This window comes from Ciconia boyciana, chromosome 1, assembly GCF_034638445.1.
Source record: "Ciconia boyciana chromosome 1, ASM3463844v1, whole genome shotgun sequence".
NCBI lineage: Eukaryota > Metazoa > Chordata > Aves > Ciconiiformes > Ciconiidae > Ciconia > Ciconia boyciana.
The window spans coordinates 188,088,083-188,106,694 of NC_132934.1; the positions used below are offsets into that span (position 1 = coordinate 188,088,083).

Sequence of the window (18,612 nt, forward strand, 5' to 3'; positions counted from 1 at the left end):
GCCTTGGACTTTGGAGTGCTGGAACTTGTGAAGAGCAAGGGAAATTAGAGCAGTCAAGAAGACAGGCGACAAATACTTGAAGAAAAAATTGAATTAAGAATTTTTTTAAAAGAGCTTTATCCTAAAGACTGTTCAGTGATAACAGTAGAGCGCTGAAATGAAGAGCCATACATACCTTCATTCCTGCTGATCTCTATGTCGGCAAAGAGTCCAATTTTGATGACTTGCCATAAAAGACCCAAAACCAGGTAAGGTTTCCCTTCTTTTAAGTCTTCAGCTCCAATGTTAACAACATGGCACCCAATGGCTGAAGCAGAGTTCAGGGCCAGGTTCAGATTTTCCTAGGGAAAGAAGAGAACTTCTGAATGGTGCAGTAACTGGACAGCTGAGGATACAGGAAGGGAGCACAGCCAAAACTAGTGAAGTCTGCGAGCAGCTTCACTGTGAATGCATTTATGTACATGTCTGACCACAGGCAACAGGGAAAGCAGAATCTCCTGGGATTACAGGTAAGTTCTGGGACCCAACACAAAGATAGAAAGGACCTCTTTGGCAAAGGTGAAAGACACCATGTCACAAGGCATTGGAGCTCAGAGCATACATCTGCATTCACAGTGATGTCCTGGCTCAATCCTCATTATCAAAGCCAGGTTCTCCCTATAGCTAATGCACAAGCACATGTTCAAGTGCCGACTTACAGATATTCCAGGCTCAGCTCTCCCTAAGCACTATGCAAAAGCCCCAACACCTAAGATACAAATAAGTTGCTAGCTGGCAATGTATACAAAAAGCACACGGTCATAGGAACCAGTATGAATAAACCTGTTGAGGTTTTAACCTTGCAGTTCAGCCAAGATCAGAACTAGTCAAGCCTGGATATTTTCTTTTTGAACTTTGGAGTATGGAGTCCTGGTTTGGGAGTGTCCAGTGGAAGCAGAGGAATTCTGTGATTCACAGTGAGGGAAAGAAAGAAAGTGCTGTTTCAGGAACATTATGTTCCTTCGCCACTTCATTCCCATTTAAAACAAAGGGTATAAGAAAATCTGACCCACAGGTCTGCACTATTGAAAAAGGTGGCTTGGTAAACAGAGGACAAGTAAAGCAGGCAAAGAAACCTGGAAAATATAATTTATCACACAGATTCACAATTTTTCACATGAATTTCATCACTGCTGGCATGACAGACAGATCCGATTAGATACAAAATGCAGAGAGAGACATAGTGTAAATTCTCATAAGCTAGAAAAATTGGAGCATTTCAAATTAATTACTTTTTTTCCACCAGACAGCTTTAAAAGGGTTAAGTTAAAGTGGAAGCTATATTGATCAAATCACGTCTACGTGTGACAGGGATTGATCTGAGCTGCATCACTAAGCTATGCTGCTGACCAAAACAATTAGAACTGAAAAATGTGGTATACAGCATAAAAATCCAATTTAATGGCTTCTGAGCTTACTTGAGGCTGGCTAATGTTCCATCAAATCAGAGTAGCTGAGGGCTAAACTGGGTTAGGTTCATATCTATTCCACATATCTATTTATATTCTGTACCCAGATACATAGATGCTGTTCATATAAAAATATCTCTCTACATACTGCTGTGTGAGAAACACAATAAACTTTAAATAGGTGAAAATTAGCTTTTTTGTGCAATTTTTAAATCATATACATGAACACGTAATAGAAATAAAGAAGGGATTCCGTATTCAAGGTGAAATAGCATGGATTGTAAAAGGCAGGCAAAGGCTATGGTCCCATCTCAGGCATGTTGCACAGCACAGTACTTAGAATCATAGAATTCTTTGGATTGGAAGGGACCTTTACAGGTCATCTAGTCCAAGCCCCCTGCAAGAGCAGGGATATCTTTAACTAGATCAGGTTGCTCAGAGCCCCATCCAACTTGAGCTTGAATGTTTCCAGGGATGGGGCATCCACCACCTCTCTGGGCAACCTGTGCCAGTGCCTCACCACCCTCATTGTAAAAAAATTCTTTCTTAAATCGAGTCTAAATCTGCCCTCCCTTAGTTTAAAACCATTGCTCCTTGTCCTGTCACAACAGGCCTTGCTAAAAAGTCTGATCACTTCTTTGATCACAGTTAATATTTTGGTGAGGGCATCAGACTGCAGTTGTGAATTCAAGTCCATGGCCATGCCTGTGTGACCTTGGATGTGGGGTTCAGCCTTCTGAGAGCTACTCCAGCTGGAATTGGTCACTGTATTATCTAATTGCTCTTGCATTCGTATGGCATCTACTACAAAGGTATCTAAAGCTTTGAACTGGTAAACATTCTACATTGGGTTAAGTGCAAATACAAACACAGTTGTTTAGTCAGATTGCTCATATGTTTGGAAAGAAACAGAAATATAAGTCTTTGTGTTTTTATGACATGGATCTGAGCATCTCAGTTTGTCACAAAACTTTGCCTGATTGTGTTGGGCTGGACCATGGTATCTCCAGCCTTTGCTCTAAGTGATTATATCAAACCATCCTAAGGGGAAAAGCAAAGAATCTTGTTACATTTTAGTACCTGTATTGTGAAGGGCGTGAGTTTCTTTTTGTTGATTGTTCTCTCATCAATGGTATCTGGCACTGAAAAGTTGATCATCTTACTGGAAATAAAAAAAACAACAAGAAATACACTACTAGCTATGTGCGCACAAAATACGATTTAGCTTTTGTCACTACACTGTAGGACAAGTCAAAGAGCTGGAGAGTTACTGAACAAATATAGATAGTCAGCCTCTGTTTTACATGTACACACACAGGCACACACGCAATACTTGAGCAATTCTTTTGGGTCACGTGCAGATTGTACTATAGGTGTGAGGCCAAGGTGAAGTTGTGTGAGAAGTTTATTGTGCAGAAAATTTCTGTGAAAGCACTCACTTTCATCTTCTGCTGCTTTTTGTGAACCCCCAAAAGTCCTTGGACAAAAATAAAACTAAGTAACTCCTCAGATTTCACTGACTTCATCTTATTGCAAGGGTCCAGAGGCAAAGAAGAACTCTCATTTAACATGAAAGAAGCTTTATATTTTTAAAGAGAAAAGAAACAAAAACCCTAGCATTATTAAGGCCCTGAATCTGCAAAGATTCATGAGCTTATGTAAAGTCAGCAGCTTCCATTTAAGCAGAGGTGTGAGCTTCTGCAGACTCACAGTTCCCTTTTGTGAGAAAGATAGGTATTACTTACCAAAGCACTATGCCATCACCGACGGCCTGGAAGAGGTCATCTGTTTCTGGATTCATTGGGACCACGTGTTTACAGTCAGGGTCCTTCTCAAGGGCTTTATTAATCCAGTTGACAAAGGCATACTTTTCTTCCTCTGTGGACACAACATCAAATCCATCAGGTTTCTGTGCAATACCTCTACCATCATTTTACTTACAAAGGCAGAACTCCTGGGGGAGAAGACTCTCCCATCAGTGTGACTGATCAACGAACCCCTACAAGGGAAGAAGGCTGTGAGGAAACAGGCAAATGAGCTGAAGACAGCAATGGGCTTGAGCTGGTTAATACTCTTTCCATACTCCTTCCTACTGACTGGGGTTGCCTGGTGTCATGAGGGCAGGCATATTATAGAGACTAGTAATGAAGTTCACGTGATTCAACTGTATGTTGCAGTTCCTATGCTCTGCTAAGCGTAATTTGTACTTGCACCATAATTTGAATGCATCGTTGTATCACTGTGCTAAATCGAAATCCCATGTAACTTCAAATAAGTTCAAATAAGTGAATTATGGATTGTACTTTACACCCTCCACGTGTGGAATATCTAGAAGAGCCTGGCCAGGGTGTATTGGACTCTGACAAGGAGCATTCAGAGGGTAATGGGCAAATGTTCCCTGTAGTCCAACAGGGCTGTAATGTAGCTATCATAGAATCATAGAATAGTTTGGGTTGGAAGGGACCTTTAAAGGTCATCTAGTCCAACCCCCCTGCAATGAGAAGGGACATCTTCAACTAGATTAGCTTGCTCAGAGCCCCGTCCAACCTGTACCAGCAACAGCTCACACCACCCCCAGTAGCTCAGAGAAGGTGTCCTCTGTGCTCAGCTGGGTGGAGATCTTGGAAGCATCCTCTGCTCTCCCTTCCCTGGAGAGAGTTCCCCACCCCTGCCCCTGGACAAGACAGCCAAGGGTGGGACCTCCTCCCTGTGGAGCGGCTTCACAGTGGGCTGTGCCCGGGAGGCAGCAGAAGCAACCATGGCTTCCCCAAACCTTCAGCTTGGAGAAACAGGCTGGGAGAAGAGCCCTGGTGGGGTCGTGCCGTCTTTAGGAAAAGGTCAGGAAGCATTTGGTTACATGTGAGTTTACAGAAAGACTACCAGAGAACTGGTAAAATGCACAAGGAAATGGCTTAGCAACAGCAGGGAACCCATGCCTTGCCTTGCTGGTAAGCAGGGACAGCGACTGGCCAGTCTTTGTGCTGCTGCAGCTGTGCCAGGAGGCTGTTCTCCAGCAGAGCTGCAATGCCTTTAGGGTAAGGGAAGCCAAGCCAGCTGGAGCTTCCTTCCATAGCCACAGCTCTGTCCACCCCGGTAAACTGGCTCACATTATTTTTGACAAAGACCCTGCTCTGGTGCTCTGTCACCTTCACAACCCTTTGCCTTGCACCAGCCTCACCTGAACAGCCGCCGAAGCTCACCGAGGCTGGAGCACCTGGTGCAGGTGATCTCCAAGGGCACACTCGTTCCTAGTTGCTATCAGTATAGGACAGCTGTACATACCTGAGTAAGAGTGTTGTGTGCCAGCACTGGACTGCTCAGACATCCCACCGATAGCACAGATCCCCTCCTTTTTGTTGATTTGTTTTCGGAAAGACTTAGCAATGTCATCACTCTTCAGGTTCTGGAAAATCTTTGAAGCACAAGAGGCAATTTTAAAATTTTGGAGAATTAAACCAAGCTAAAACAGTGAGCTCTTGGGCCAGGAGACACGTCCTCTCTGCTTCACACATAGGGAAGCACAGCTTGCGTATTATTCAGTGGGTTTCTCTGTAAAATCTGTGTATCTGCTGTGATAGAACAGGATCATACACAGCTTTTATGTTTTCAAAGCAGGGAACAAAGATCACATAAGTAAGAGAAACATACATGGTATGAAACCACAGAGCTAAGATGTGCAGGAGGAGGGCCTTTAACAGTTTCAGTTTGAAGAAAGGATAAGTAAAATTCAGTTTCTCCATCCCAAGGGAAATTCCACTATTTTCACATTTGCTATTGTCCCAATTCAGACCAGAAAAAGAAGAAGCTTTTAATAGAAAAAAAGCCCCATAAAGTTTTCAGTTTCAATCTGCTGAAATTTTTCTTAACCATCTAGCTAGAACATAATAGTTTTGCAACTTATAACTGAAAAACTTCATCCTGCTGCATCAACCAAACTCAAAGATATTAAGTCTGTTCAATATGCAGCTGCATTCATGTAACTTGTCCCAGTTAATTGCAGGATTTCTAGTTCAGTTACCTCCTGCTCTCATCTTTTCCAGCGAGGGGACTCCTTGGATTAACTAGGTACCCATGAGACCTTGTGCTTGTGCCTCTGCTGTGCCCTGGGGACCACCTTGAGTATTCCGCCTGGCATCTTACTTACTAAATAAATAACATCTTACTTACTGAAATAAATTCATCAAAACTGATCCTGCCGTCCCCCGTGGTTGTCAAATTCTGAATTAGTTCTCTGGCTTTATATCCTGGGAGAGGGAAGTTGGCTGCCTTCAACACGTCTGTTAAATCATTGGTGTGGATAAAGCCGTTCCCACTGATATCTGCAAAGATTAAAGCAAACATTTAGATTCTACATCAGCTTAATGAAATTTTATGCACACAAAGGCTGTAGTTTTTATTTCACCTGGGGAAGTGTACACTATATATAAAGATTTGTTACCCTGCAATCCAATATTTTCAACCACTGAAGTGTCACTCACCCAAGAAAAAATTACAATCACCATTTAACAAACAAAAACTCACAGTGATGAATTTATATGTTTTAGACATATAGTAATATCTTAACAAAGATAGGTTTAGATGGATATAATTGACTTTCCAAGGTTTACATATAGACAAACATGTTAGTGATTTATAGAGGGAATACCCTGTCTACAGAACAGCTAAAGAAAATGGAGTTGACGCAATACAGAGTTACACCTGACACATCCATATATTAATAGGTATAATATCATTTTGGCCTGTTTTCTGAATCTAATATAATCAGAAGCTTAGAGGCTTGGAACTGCATACGGTCATCCTTAAAATAAAAACTTGGGTGTTTCTCTGCGATGATGCTAACACGGATAGTCCTGCTGAGCTTGTTACAAGATCCAGGGCCAGATTTTATTAGAAGATGACCAATACGGGTTAAATAGTCCTTTCTTTTCTACCAGTTTGTGAAAATCTCCACAAATTAAAAAGGAAAATGAATCTATTGCGTGGAGAGTTTCTGTTAAAACACTATGGTTATTTACACAGCTATATATACATATATAGTTATATATGGTTATGTATTTATATTTGGGCTTTTTAATATATCTGTGTGTTTCTTGTTCTGCAGGCTCTTTTTCCCCAGCCCAGAGGCCGAGGTGATTTCAAAGAAGCATGTGCCAATTTCCTGCGTGGTAAGTTGCAATGTGAGTCACTTGTTGCACGCAGCAAAAAGGCACCCTGCTCTCAGCAGCAGTAGCCCAGGGTAATACAGATTGCAAAGAGCATCCTATCCGATTCTGAAGTCATACAATAAAAGGATCTGGACTTGGAGAGGGAAATGTCTGGGAGAGGAATGAGAGATTCCTTCCAGCATTTGCCTTGTCAGTGCCTCTGGTGCACTGGGCACACACAGTGGCCAGATGTTTAAGATTGCCAGCCTGGACTACTGTGTGCTCAGAAATCAAACGATCATCACCTGAAGCAATAAGGACAACTGATTAAGACATAATCCCGCAAGGCTGACAGACCCGCTAATAGAAGTTAAGTGAGCTGTGAGAAACACAAGGATTTTTCTTAGAATTTGGGTAGAGAGTGATGGATCTGCATGACTTTAAAGGAGACAAATCAGGTGAGACCTTTAAAGGCTTGGAAAGGAAACACACACTTTAAAAATATATAGGGCTTGAAAGGTCATGGTAAAGGGATTACAAATTTTGTAGCCATTTCCACATTTGTCCTCTCCAGACTCTTCTTCCCCAGAGGGAGTACTCATTTTACATTAAAATGAAAACTTTTTGCCTTCCAAATAATTTGCCAGGAATAAACACTATTCTTAGGAAAACACTTGAGAGTATTTCCAACATGGTTTTCTGTACAGCGTTTGAGGTTATTTCATAAACTCTGCTGCTCGTTGCCCTGCCATCTCTCTCCGGTAAGAGGCCCTTGCTCTGCAGGTGTGCTGATGGGGTTTCATCGGGGAGGTCTGCAGTGGCAGGAAAAGGACCGTGGTTGCTGTGACACTGCAGATCAGCGCTGGAGTAAGCTCTGTTTCCTCATAGCTGGTCAGTACATGAGAAAAGAGCCTGCTACAGCTTCACACTTCTGCAGCGTCTTTCCTGTTTGCTGTACTCACCGACTTTGCCGAAAGCCTCTCGGAGCTCTGCCATCTCCTCCTCCGAGAAGTGTGCTGTCGACGCCATTTCTTATCTCTCTGAGCAGCAGGTCTGCAAGAAGAAAGCACTTGTTTTTATTTGGTACCTTTTTGGGTTTGTAATCTTGATTAAAAGGAGGGGTTTTCACTTGGTTTTTCAAAGTCTCGGAGCAGTTCCCCATAGCTGAAAACCCAGTTCCTCTCTGCATCCCGAAATCAAGTGAAGGGGTAAAATCCTGCGTACATAAGATATAAATCCATGTCCCTCCTGTTGTTTTGCCAGGCCCTGCTCAAAATCCCAACCGTTTTACTTGTACTAATTTAACTGAAATTAAATCCTACCTCTGCTAACTTTTGCTTCTCATGGAGAAAGGGGACAAAATTTGTTACTCCCCCTTTGGAAAGACAATTCACCGCATGCTTCTTCAACAGCGCTGGCAGAGAAGCGGCAGCCGTGTCTGCTCCCCAGGCTCTGGGTTGGAGCCAGAGCCCCAGGGATATTTGTACCACCTACCTTTGGGTACCCACTGAGGAGGCTGGTCACCCTTACGGGGTGGATGGATGGAGAGAGAGAAACTCCTTCACAAGGTGTTCAGAGCACCAGGTCAGGCTCCCCAGAGGGCTACTTCTCTTCCTGGCTATGGGGAGTTTAGGGACTTGCCACCCGAGGTACCCAAGTTAGTGCCTGAGGTTGGGTGGCACTTTAGGAATGGGTGGCTGGAAGGAGCTTTCCTGCCTTTCCTCTCATCAAAGATATAAAGCAGGAGGAAGGATTCGACTTTGCCTTTCTAGGCACCTTTCTTAATAATCAGAAAGGGAAAGGTTACTTCCGTTTGTCACATAATTTAATGCACCGCCAGAAGATGCACATAATACCCCTCTGCTTTTTCATGCACCTACTGTACCTTGCATCTATTCATGAGGAAACTGTTCGGGAGAAAGACTATCTATTATTCTATATTTGTGAGAATGACTCTAGTGTCCTATGTCTCTTTAAGTATTAATTAACCAAGCAACTATTTAAATAGAATAGAATGGAAACCTGAGTTGATCCTGGAAAGTGGTTGCTGTAGCTACAGTGTTCAAATGAGGAAAAAAAAATTAGAAATACCTCATTCCCAGACTTGCATCCTGGAGACTTGGATTCCAAACTTTATAGAAAGATATACAGGGATAATTTTAAAAATTACCAATTTGCTGTAGCCCTCTACAAAGACACAGAGTTGTGTACAGCCTATCTGGGCTTCAGATTTAATGCTCTCCTGAACTCATGCATTGATTCCTTGTATCTGTGAGAACCGCTACGGACATGGCTTTGAAACAGCCCAAAGGCAATCTCATCTGGTTGGCTTTTTGTCTGCTGTCTCCCTGTAGTATCATGCACCCTTTATCTGCCTCATCACTGTGATTTTAGGGTGAGGACAGCTTCCAGAGAAAAATCTGTTCGTTCACTCCAGCCTTCATAAGTAGAGAAATGCAGTATAATCCATAATGCAGTCGCTCTTGGGACCCATGAGAACCCATGAGCAGTTTTCAGCACAATGGTGCTGGTGATTGCTACTGAAATATTAATCTAATATTAAAAGTGGTTCTAACCACCATACTTGCAAGGATTACCTGTAAAAATCCCTGTGATTCACTAGCAATGTGGGTTGTACATACTAGGGTAAAATCAGATCCATCGTCTTCCTCCTTCATCGTAGTATCTTTCCTGCCTCTGATTCCTCACTACCAATCTTTTTCTGTTGCATGCTGGTTTTGCAACATGTGGATTACCTAAAATGCACCTGGACACATGAAAATCTTACACTATCAGCAAGAAAATCCATATTCCACTGCAAGATCATCCCTTCCAGTCCAGTCACTTGATCAAGTGATATAATTTGAGGCATAACTTTTAATAGCATTAAGATTGTTCTAGAGCTTAACAGATAAGAAACACCACAGGTTGTTGCCTATAACATTGCTTTTGCAAAGAGTTTTATAACCTTGAGAAAAAATTATCACCAACATAAAATGGACTTTTCTTGACTGCATAAGAAATTGTGGCCTCTGATCAGTAACTAACTGATCTGTTAAATACAGAGAATTCTATTAATAGTACATATGTTTACATGTGTGGGCATTTATACTAATAATACATAATAGGATGAAGGGCTTTGCTGTAACGAACCCTTCTGACATCTTTTTTAGGTGAATATCATCCACTCTGTTGTAAAGGTGGCTGCGCTTAGCCGAGAAATCAGATGAATCTCTGCACCGAGCACAAGGACTGGTCCTCGATCACCCGAGCAGTAGTTGTACTCGGGCGATGGAGGTATCGTCACTGCCCACTCCAACATACAACTGAGTTTCTTCTGCATTTTCATCCCCTTGGCATCTCTTGATTTCAGCCTGTCAGCTCCAGCATCTAACATCACCTGGTATCGCTGACTAAAAACCCGCTCTCTGTTTATGCAGCGATGAGATTCGGACGTGCACCCTCTGTCAGCCAGCCCCATGCTGCCATCTGCACAGCTCTTTTGGCAGGTCAAGTGCATCGTAACCCATCATCTCTCTGAGGGTTTGACACTGGTGCCCATCGCAGTACATCTGCTACATAAAATCCATACCAGCAAGAAAATCCCTTTATAGCCACCACCTCTACACAGTTTCAGGGTTACCTCTAGTTCCGATTTTGGCAAGGGACTGCAATAAAGGCAGGGAAAGAGTTGAAAGTCTTCGCTGAGGGTCTTCTAGGCTCACCTGCAGCCAGAAGAGCTCTGCAAAGTGCGTGAAAGCCCTCAAATTTGCACTCAATTAATCAAAACCAGAATTTTCAGAGTAAAGGTTTCAGAGTTATTCACAATTAAAAATCGCTGTCATTTTTTAAATTGTTCAAGTAGTAAAAACAAAACATAGGGAAATCAAGAGAGTAAAATTCCAAAGCTTTAGCAACACACAGCAAAAAGGAGCAAATCTACTTTCAAAAAGCCACTTTTCAGTATATAAACTGCTTATTTTGCTTAGATCATTAAAAGTAAATTATGATATTTAGGCACACAGAAATGTAAAATGCTTCTGGATAATGGTGGGGGAGGTCAGGCCCAATATTTTCCTTCTGATTTTATCAGCCAAGAGCAGAGTCATTTGCTTCAAACACTTCCAGCACTTCACTGTCCTCAATGCAAACTGAAAATACCTTGGGCATCCCATCAAGAGGGCATTCAACAACCCTGGGTGAATAGTCCAATTACTGATAAACCACACAGCATTGTAAGCATACGGTGCACCGCTCTGCTCCAAACCATTTGCAAAATCTGTATGACAAGACAGATGCAGAGAAAAAAATGCCAAGGATGGTATAACAGCAAAGGAGAATACGTGGAGATGACAGGAAAGATGAACAAGTTGAAGCAGCTTCTTTGAAGGGAATAGCTGTTGAGGAGCTGAGGGAGGAGCAAAGGGAAAATCATCTGATGAGAACCAGGCGATGGCTTTGAGCACAGAGATGTACAGCAAGAAGCAAAGAGAAAAGCTGGGCAGGGGGGAGGCATGGCAAGAGGGAGGGAAGTTTGAAGGAACGAATGCAAACAGCTTGGCTATCAGCAAAAATGAGATTTTGAAGGTCAGCAGCAGCTGGGAGGAAGGATCTTGAACTTGGCGTGATCGAAGATCAGTGAAAGAATTGAAGTTCCTTAGAGAGAACAAGATGAAAGTCAGCACATGCTCTGATGTGGAGGCAGGACGCTGAGGAGGGGAAGACAGCTCCACAGGTCAGAGCAAGAAAGACAGTGGAACTGCCAACAAGAAAGAAATGGAAGGTAATAAAACTTCAGAATGAAAATAAAACACTCCTTGAGACAGACTGAGCTCCAGATGGCATCAGGACATCCGGGATTACTCATTGCCCGGAAGTGACACTTCATTCTTGTTTGCCAAACAGCATAAGCCCACTATTGCAAAAGCAAAAATAAGGTTGTGCAAATACACTCCTTCCTCCCCAGAAGACTGCTGAGTTACAGGTTAATGTAAAAAAGGGAAAATGGTCTCGCCTAAGCTGCTGAGAATCGTAACAAACCGATATCAAAAGAGCCTCTATGAAGCATTCCCTTTCCTGCTGTCATTTCCAAACCAATACATTACAGCCATGCCGTAAAGCCTCCTTTTATTTGACCTTGTCCTCAGAAGAACCTACTATCACACTGATGTTTTAAGGGACCTAATAACAAAGTATTTTCAGTCTGGAATATAAAGGAAGAACTAAAATAATCTCAAACCTGAATGTTACTGCTAAATTGAAGCACAGTGATACTGATGTTCTTTCATCTCTTTCGATTTTGAAGCCATAGTCTGAGAAGCTGCCTGGTTGCCTATTACTTGGCAAAGTGTGCACTCACCATGCAATATAAATAATAAATGGCAAAGCCATTAAAACCTAAAGGTTTCCAAGACTTGTATTAAATGATTACCTTGTTTCATATTTTCCTCCACTTCTCTGGTGTTTAAGCTTTATTGCAAGCAAGGCAATGAAAACCTTGAAGATGTGAAACCGCACTTTACAGCTAGACATTAAGTTGTATCTTTCCCCAAAGCAAAAAAGCAAATTTCATAGGGCAACATTACACTTCACAAACACATATTTAAGTTGTCAGGAATGACTTAACTGTGAATTTGGTGCCAAGAAGGTTGAATAAATTACTAATATTTACTCACCTTCTACCATCAGGGCTTTATTTTGTTAACGCACTAGTACTTTGTTAATAATACAGTAACCCCTCTAGCTGTTGGAGAGTGATCAGAGAAAGGATTGCACGTGTGTTCCCTGTCATATATAAATTTCCCTAATTCTTCTGCTATCTTCTCTTCAAACTTGTTTATTTTTTCTGAAAGTGATGAAACAAGAGGCACCTGCTGTTGCAAAACATAGCTGTGAGAGTCGTATGCAGCAGCATAAGACTGTCCCCCCTCCGCACACAAAACTGTGCCTTTTACTTTATCAGAGCTCACAGCTCCACTTCCTTTTCTTTTCTCTTTCTTGTCTCATCCACAAATTCAATTTCCAAATATCTGGCTTTCTGTAAGGGTTGGGGAATACTTCCCGAGTTCTTTTCTGCATTAACCTTTCCTTCCTAACTGATATCAAAGAGGCACCACCAGCAATCCTCACCCAATGCACAGGCCACCCGGGAACAATGCCACCAGCAGGCAGGAATAAGAGAAGTGCCCTCAGAATTGTGCAGGAACTTTTGTGATAGATCTGAAGTGTCTTGCAGGCCAGAAAAATATAAGGGAAAAAGGAGTATCTTGAGCATGTTTGATCTTTGTCCCATACTTCTTGCACCTTTGGGGCCTTCCTCATTCCTGGTCACTCATCAGAATATCCCTGACAGGATATTCCTCCCCAGAAATATTTCCCTCTACCTTTCTCTCATAAGGTCCCACATGTAAGTCCATATATCCATATGCATTTCTGTTCAAATTATGTGTCTCAGTCAGCTGATTTTCTACAGTATGGAAGGGCTGAGGAGGAGAAAAGAAAAGATAAGATTTATGAGTTAGGCTCTGATAAATATTTTCCTTCTGGAGACAAGTTTTTGTCATTTTCATTCTCACTAAGGAGTGAGAAAAAGAGAAATTATTCAGTGGATCTCATGTTGAAAGAAGAATCAATGCTATAACCACAACAGTGTGGCCTAGAAGTTCCTCAATTTTAAAGTTTCATCCTGTACTCATCGGCAAAAAACTTGAACTAAAATGCAACAGGCAAAGCCACCTTGTTGGTAGTTCATAAAACGTATTCTTTTGCATAATCCGGAATAGTTTATCTCCCAATTAAACTTCATCTTCTCGGCATACTTGCTACTATTGTGCTTCTCTCTCATATATTTATTATTATCTGTTGTTATTCTTACAGTTCTGATCAAAATAATGTGCTTGTATCCCTGCACTAGCAGGGTGTTCCATAGTGCACCCACAGCCACGTAAGATAGTAGCATTAACACTAAATTTCCCCAGCCTTACTGCCGGTTTGGAGCAGTGACAATTTGCAGCAACAGCTCTAGGGTATCCAGCCATCTTAGACAGACAAACAATCCCATCCATGTCCTTTATTCTTGTTGGGTGTCACAGCTTCCAGGCAGATTGCATGGACAATTTTTTGTGATAGGTTTTTTTCTGCTAACGATGTAAGATAAAAACTAGAATCCATGTCTCTTCCTCGCTGGTGAGTTATTCAGCTAGCCTGCTACTTACCATGACTGACAGCATCAGCAAATGCCATCAGGTTTTGAACTACCTGTCAATTAGATGCATTTCTTGCACAACAACTTCGAAAATCATTGAAGAAGCATGAAGAATTGCAGCATCTTTGAACAGGTGAGGATGTTCATTTAAAAAAGTTCATTTTTCAAGCTGTGCACTTAGTGGTATGACTATTTCCCTATTTAAATAGCTATAGATGCACACATGGATAAGAGCTTTTTCTAATTTCCTCAAAGATGCTGAGTTCACTTTTAAATCCTAAAGTAGACAGAAACATACTTGGCTCTATTAGCAATGTGTAACTTGGATATTACAGTACCTTCAGTCTGGGTGAGATCTTGCTGTTTAAATCAGCATACAAAATACAGAGAGGAGTCTTTCTGAAGTTATGGCAAATAGTTCCTCCTCCCTGGTACGTGATAAAGATTAACAGTTTAGCCCACAACAAATGACACTCTTTGCCTCAAAGGCATTTTAAATGACTGGTACCTGCAACAGCAAAACCTCACCGTGTATGCAGGCACTGGAATTGTTAGGCTGTTGCACTTCACATGTTTTGTATACAATTTGAAGAAACACAGAGAAAATACATTTATTGCTGTATAAGCAACATGATGCTGCCCATGAGTTATTTTCTAAATGTTCTGTTTTATAAAGGACCTCATTTGTCAATGCAATGCCTGAGTCCTAAATCAAATACGAGTCAACAGGGCTTAGGAAGGGAAAATCCACAGAGCTTGTAGAGAAATGGACATCTCTTTCCAATATACCCCTCAATGGCAGGGAGTGCTAATCCTTCAAGAAAACTAAGACATTGAAGAAGCAAAGCTGTGAACCCATAAATACTCTCCTTACGTGTCTTTTATCTGTCAGATACATCCTACCAGGGAGACAGCATATATGTGCATATTATTTTTCAATCAAAGTCAGTAGAATTTTTTAAAAAAGAAAAAAATTGATTCAGTACACTACATTTTTTATTGGGTCACTTATGTTCTCTACCCTGTTACCAACACAAGCTAGCTAGCTTTTAAGTGAAAACATTTTTCCGTAGAAAAAATAAAATTTTGATTCTCAAATGCTTTCCAGTGATTTTTTTTTCTTCTTTTTTTGGGGGGGAGGGGGCCAAAGCTGGTTTTCAAACCAAGCCAAATTGACAAAAATCTTCAGTCATTCGGCAGATGTCTTATTTGGCAAGGAAAGCCCTGCCCAACCCAGTTCCACCTTTGCTAACTAAGGTGGGGGAAGAGGAGAGCATCTACAGGGGCTGCTTGGATATGGGTACGAGGAGTTACCCCACCTCTGCCCCATCACGACCGGGGTGGTGGACGGGACACAAAACCCTGGGGCAGACAGATGAAAGCCTCTCTTCCTATTTGTGCGAGGTAGTCATCAGACTGCAGCCCAATGGCAGAAGGTCAAGTCACAAAGTACTGACTCAGTCCCAAATGTCCTGTGAAAGCCTGGTATCTGATATAAGAAAAGGAGAACATGGCCTGTGTTTCCAGCTTGTAGCAGGAAAACAGTTCCTCCGTGCATGGAAAATATTAAAAGCATGTTCCAGCTGTAAAAAGGAGGTGGATATATTATTTTTAGATACAAATGTATATTTGCATTTGACTGATTCCACCTTGATTTATGAATCTGCTGCTGATGCTCCCATGCTGGGAGCTGTGTTCTGTCCTCAGTTTTGCAGGACTCCTCACTGATTTCAGCAAGGATTCACAGGGGCTTAGCAAGCCCCTGAGTGATCAGGCCCTTCCACCCACCAAAGCAGAGCAGCAAACGGAGAGCACATCTGAGCATAGCCCTCCTTACAGGCTGTCCTGCTGCTTGGGACCCCCTCCTGCAGTGGTGCCGCGCTGGGAACTGTAGAGTCTGAGTGCGCAATGGGGAACCAAAGCAAGAACTGGAGCAGCAGGAGGCACAGTCCTCTCGTGCCCCTTCCCTCTGAAGAATAATTTGGTCTTACGGCGTGGTCCCTGAGCCCCCACTGCCAGGCACCCCTCGTGGCAGCACACCGCCCTCCCCGAGGGCACTGCCTCCATGTCTGGGACCCCCTGCTTGTCTCACGGCAGGGGCGGCGATTTATTTCCTGTCCTACAGCCTTCCCCTTTGATGACTGCAAAGATGCACAGAGCGACCAATGCAGAGCCTCCTACTCCATCTTGCAGCACAGCTGGCTTCAGTATCCTAAATGCTGTTTCAGTTTTTTTCATAACTATTTTTCATTTTGACAAATATTTTACATTTTGTATCAGCATTTCACTGGAGTCTGCTGTTTTGCGTGAAAGGGCTAAGAGTATGAAAATCAGCTACATTTCTGAATGCACTGCACAATCCTGATCTCCCCCGTCTCCTTCCTTCCCCTTTACTCAACTTCTTTCTGAAGTGCTTTCATACTTTAGAAAAAACATATGGTGATGACTTTTACTGTAGGATTTCTATCATGATAGCTCTGCTCCATGCTACACAGCTGCATTTTAAGCTGCTCATGACTGAAATCAGAAGGAAACAGGATCAAACCAGAATTGGTAGCATTATACAGCACGATGGAGAGCATGGTATGTTCTGTGAGCAGGGAGAGAGAAGCAACACCACTAGACTTTTTCAATTACGATGAGTTTCATATAGGATCTCAAACATTTTATAACCATAACAGCATTCAGCCCAAACCCATACTTGATTTCAATTGAGGAAGCAGATTCAAAACCAGTTACATAATACCTTTTTTTTGGACCTATGGTGTGAGCACTGTCTTCAGCTTCTGACCTGAGCAAATCTGGACCTCATGGTCAGGACTGAAGCAGAAATCCCCACTCTCATTACCAGCAGGCAGGCAGGTACTTCCCCGTCCCTCCTGGCTCTAGCATCCCTCCTAAATGGAGTTTCCCACCATGGAGGGGGTTTCCACATCTCCTGTCTGCTCAGGAGAGTTTGCCCAGCCTTATCCCTGACCCCCCGCAGACCCTCTGGCCCCATCTCAGGAGGGCAAACCGCTCCTGTGTGACAAGCAAGAGGGGAGGAAGGGGATACATGCTGGAGTTTCTCTGCATGAGAGGTTTCAGGGCACAATCTACTTTTATCAAGATAATCAAACAGCCATCTGCTGAGCACCCATCTGCACTTCTGATGGCACAATCTCGCCTGCCGTTTGCTAGAGATCATCTTCACTTGACGTCTGCAGCAGTGAGGGGCCAGCCGGCCAACGCTGTCTGTGACTTTGGCTACACTAACAAAGACCTGAGGTCCCATTTGCTTGAAAAGTCAAGTTACTCACAGGCCTAAGGGTGAGTTGTACAGACAGTGTTCAAACCAAATGCACATGCTGAGGAAACCACTGTCTGACAAAAACAGCAAGTCTACTGCTCTTACAGAGCAATAAGTTAAGCCCAAAGGCTTCTGTTCACAATACTACTGCCTAAAATATCTGTAGACCATTGCAAGTCACAGTTCATCTACAGCCTGAGCTGAAATCCCAAAGAAGACAAGGGACAAGCCTGACCAGCTTCAACAGTCAAGATCTTAAAAGGCAAATATAATGTTAGGACCACCACATATCACCATTTCTAAAGCAGAAGTCCCTACTACAATCAGGCTCCATCATGAATCAGTTTGATTTATTCTCTGGAGAGTAAAATTACATTTATAAAAACCTAGTATGAATGTCCTAACAGGCAGCAGAGTGTATTGTAAACAATACAGGCCAAAATACATTAGCTTTATGAATCAGTGTTTTTCATCACTGGAATTAGAATTACCCTCTTACAGGGATTCACTCTGCAATCTAAATAACAGCTTCTGATTTTATCACACCCTGCCAAACTAATGAAATGCCAGCAAAAGCAAATTCAAAGGCTACCACTCTACTCAGTCAAACACCACTCTGCCCAATTAAATCCATCAAACACTTTCCTGAAGGTCAGTAGAAATGCCATGCACAAGATAATTGGAAAATGCTTCACGCTAATACAGAACCTGCACTGCTTTTTCATGGTGACCACAATTTCCTGTGCAGTTAAACCACTTCTATGCGCAATGAGGGTGGCTTGCTAAAAAACCAGCAGGTGCTGTGATCTTACCTCCCGGGCTCAAGCGGTGGGTCCAAACTGCCGGAGCAACTGCTCGACAGCTGCAAATCCAATGGAAAGGGGAGAACTTCTTTAAAAAAAAGAAAACTTTTTGTAGGTTGGGGAACCGCAAAGTAGTATGTCGAAACAGGTTGCTGTGTGACTAGGAAAATCTTCCTTTTCTGCAGAGCAACTAGTCAAGCCCAAGACTGCAAGCCCAAGACTGAGCCCAGAGAGGGAAGTGACTGGTGACAAAACGTCATAGTGAAATAGATTTTGTCTTTATAAGGAAATCTACCCTTCTCTGGTCTTCCTCTTCACCTCATTACTCCTACAATAGGTCCACTGGCATGTACCACTTCCTCTCAGTCTTACCTCTCTTCGGTTCCGTTGTCTCTCACCACGCACATGCACACGCACACACAAAACACCTTCTCTCTGGCAGTTAAAAGCAGCCACATTTTAGACTTGCAGAACAACAAGGTCTGCAGTCCTACCCTGCGCTCAACGCTGGGCTGGCTGCAAAGTCAGGCTGGGGCGCTCGGGGCGGTGTCTCCAGGGATGGAGACTCCTCAGCATCTCTGGGTAAACTCTGCCAACGTTTGACTGTCCTCGCTGTGAAAACTCTTTTTTCTTGCGTGTGGTTGGCATTTCCCTTGATGCAACTTGTGACCGTTTTATTCTCAGTGCAAATTTATTTCTCTCTGACAAAAGGCTGGCTCCATCT

The 18,612-nt window shown here is 42.7% G+C and overlaps 1 protein-coding gene across 1 annotated transcript in view; it reads right to left on the bottom strand.

Annotated features, from left to right (window-relative positions):
- The window catches only part of LCP1 (lymphocyte cytosolic protein 1), a 30,755-nt gene extending 12,674 nt beyond the window's left edge, over positions 1-18,081 (bottom strand). The window contains exons 1-7 of the mRNA XM_072854389.1: positions 17,898-18,081; positions 7,555-7,645; positions 5,616-5,767; positions 4,731-4,860; positions 3,194-3,326; positions 2,529-2,610; positions 176-341 (exon numbers count right to left, since the gene is read on the bottom strand). Coding sequence (XP_072710490.1) covers positions 176-341; positions 2,529-2,610; positions 3,194-3,326; positions 4,731-4,860; positions 5,616-5,767; positions 7,555-7,621 — 730 coding nt within the window. The 5' untranslated portion in view covers positions 7,622-7,645; positions 17,898-18,081. The remainder of the gene's footprint in view (positions 1-175; positions 342-2,528; positions 2,611-3,193; positions 3,327-4,730; positions 4,861-5,615; positions 5,768-7,554; positions 7,646-17,897) is intronic.
- Positions 18,082-18,612: the final 531 nt, after the last annotated feature.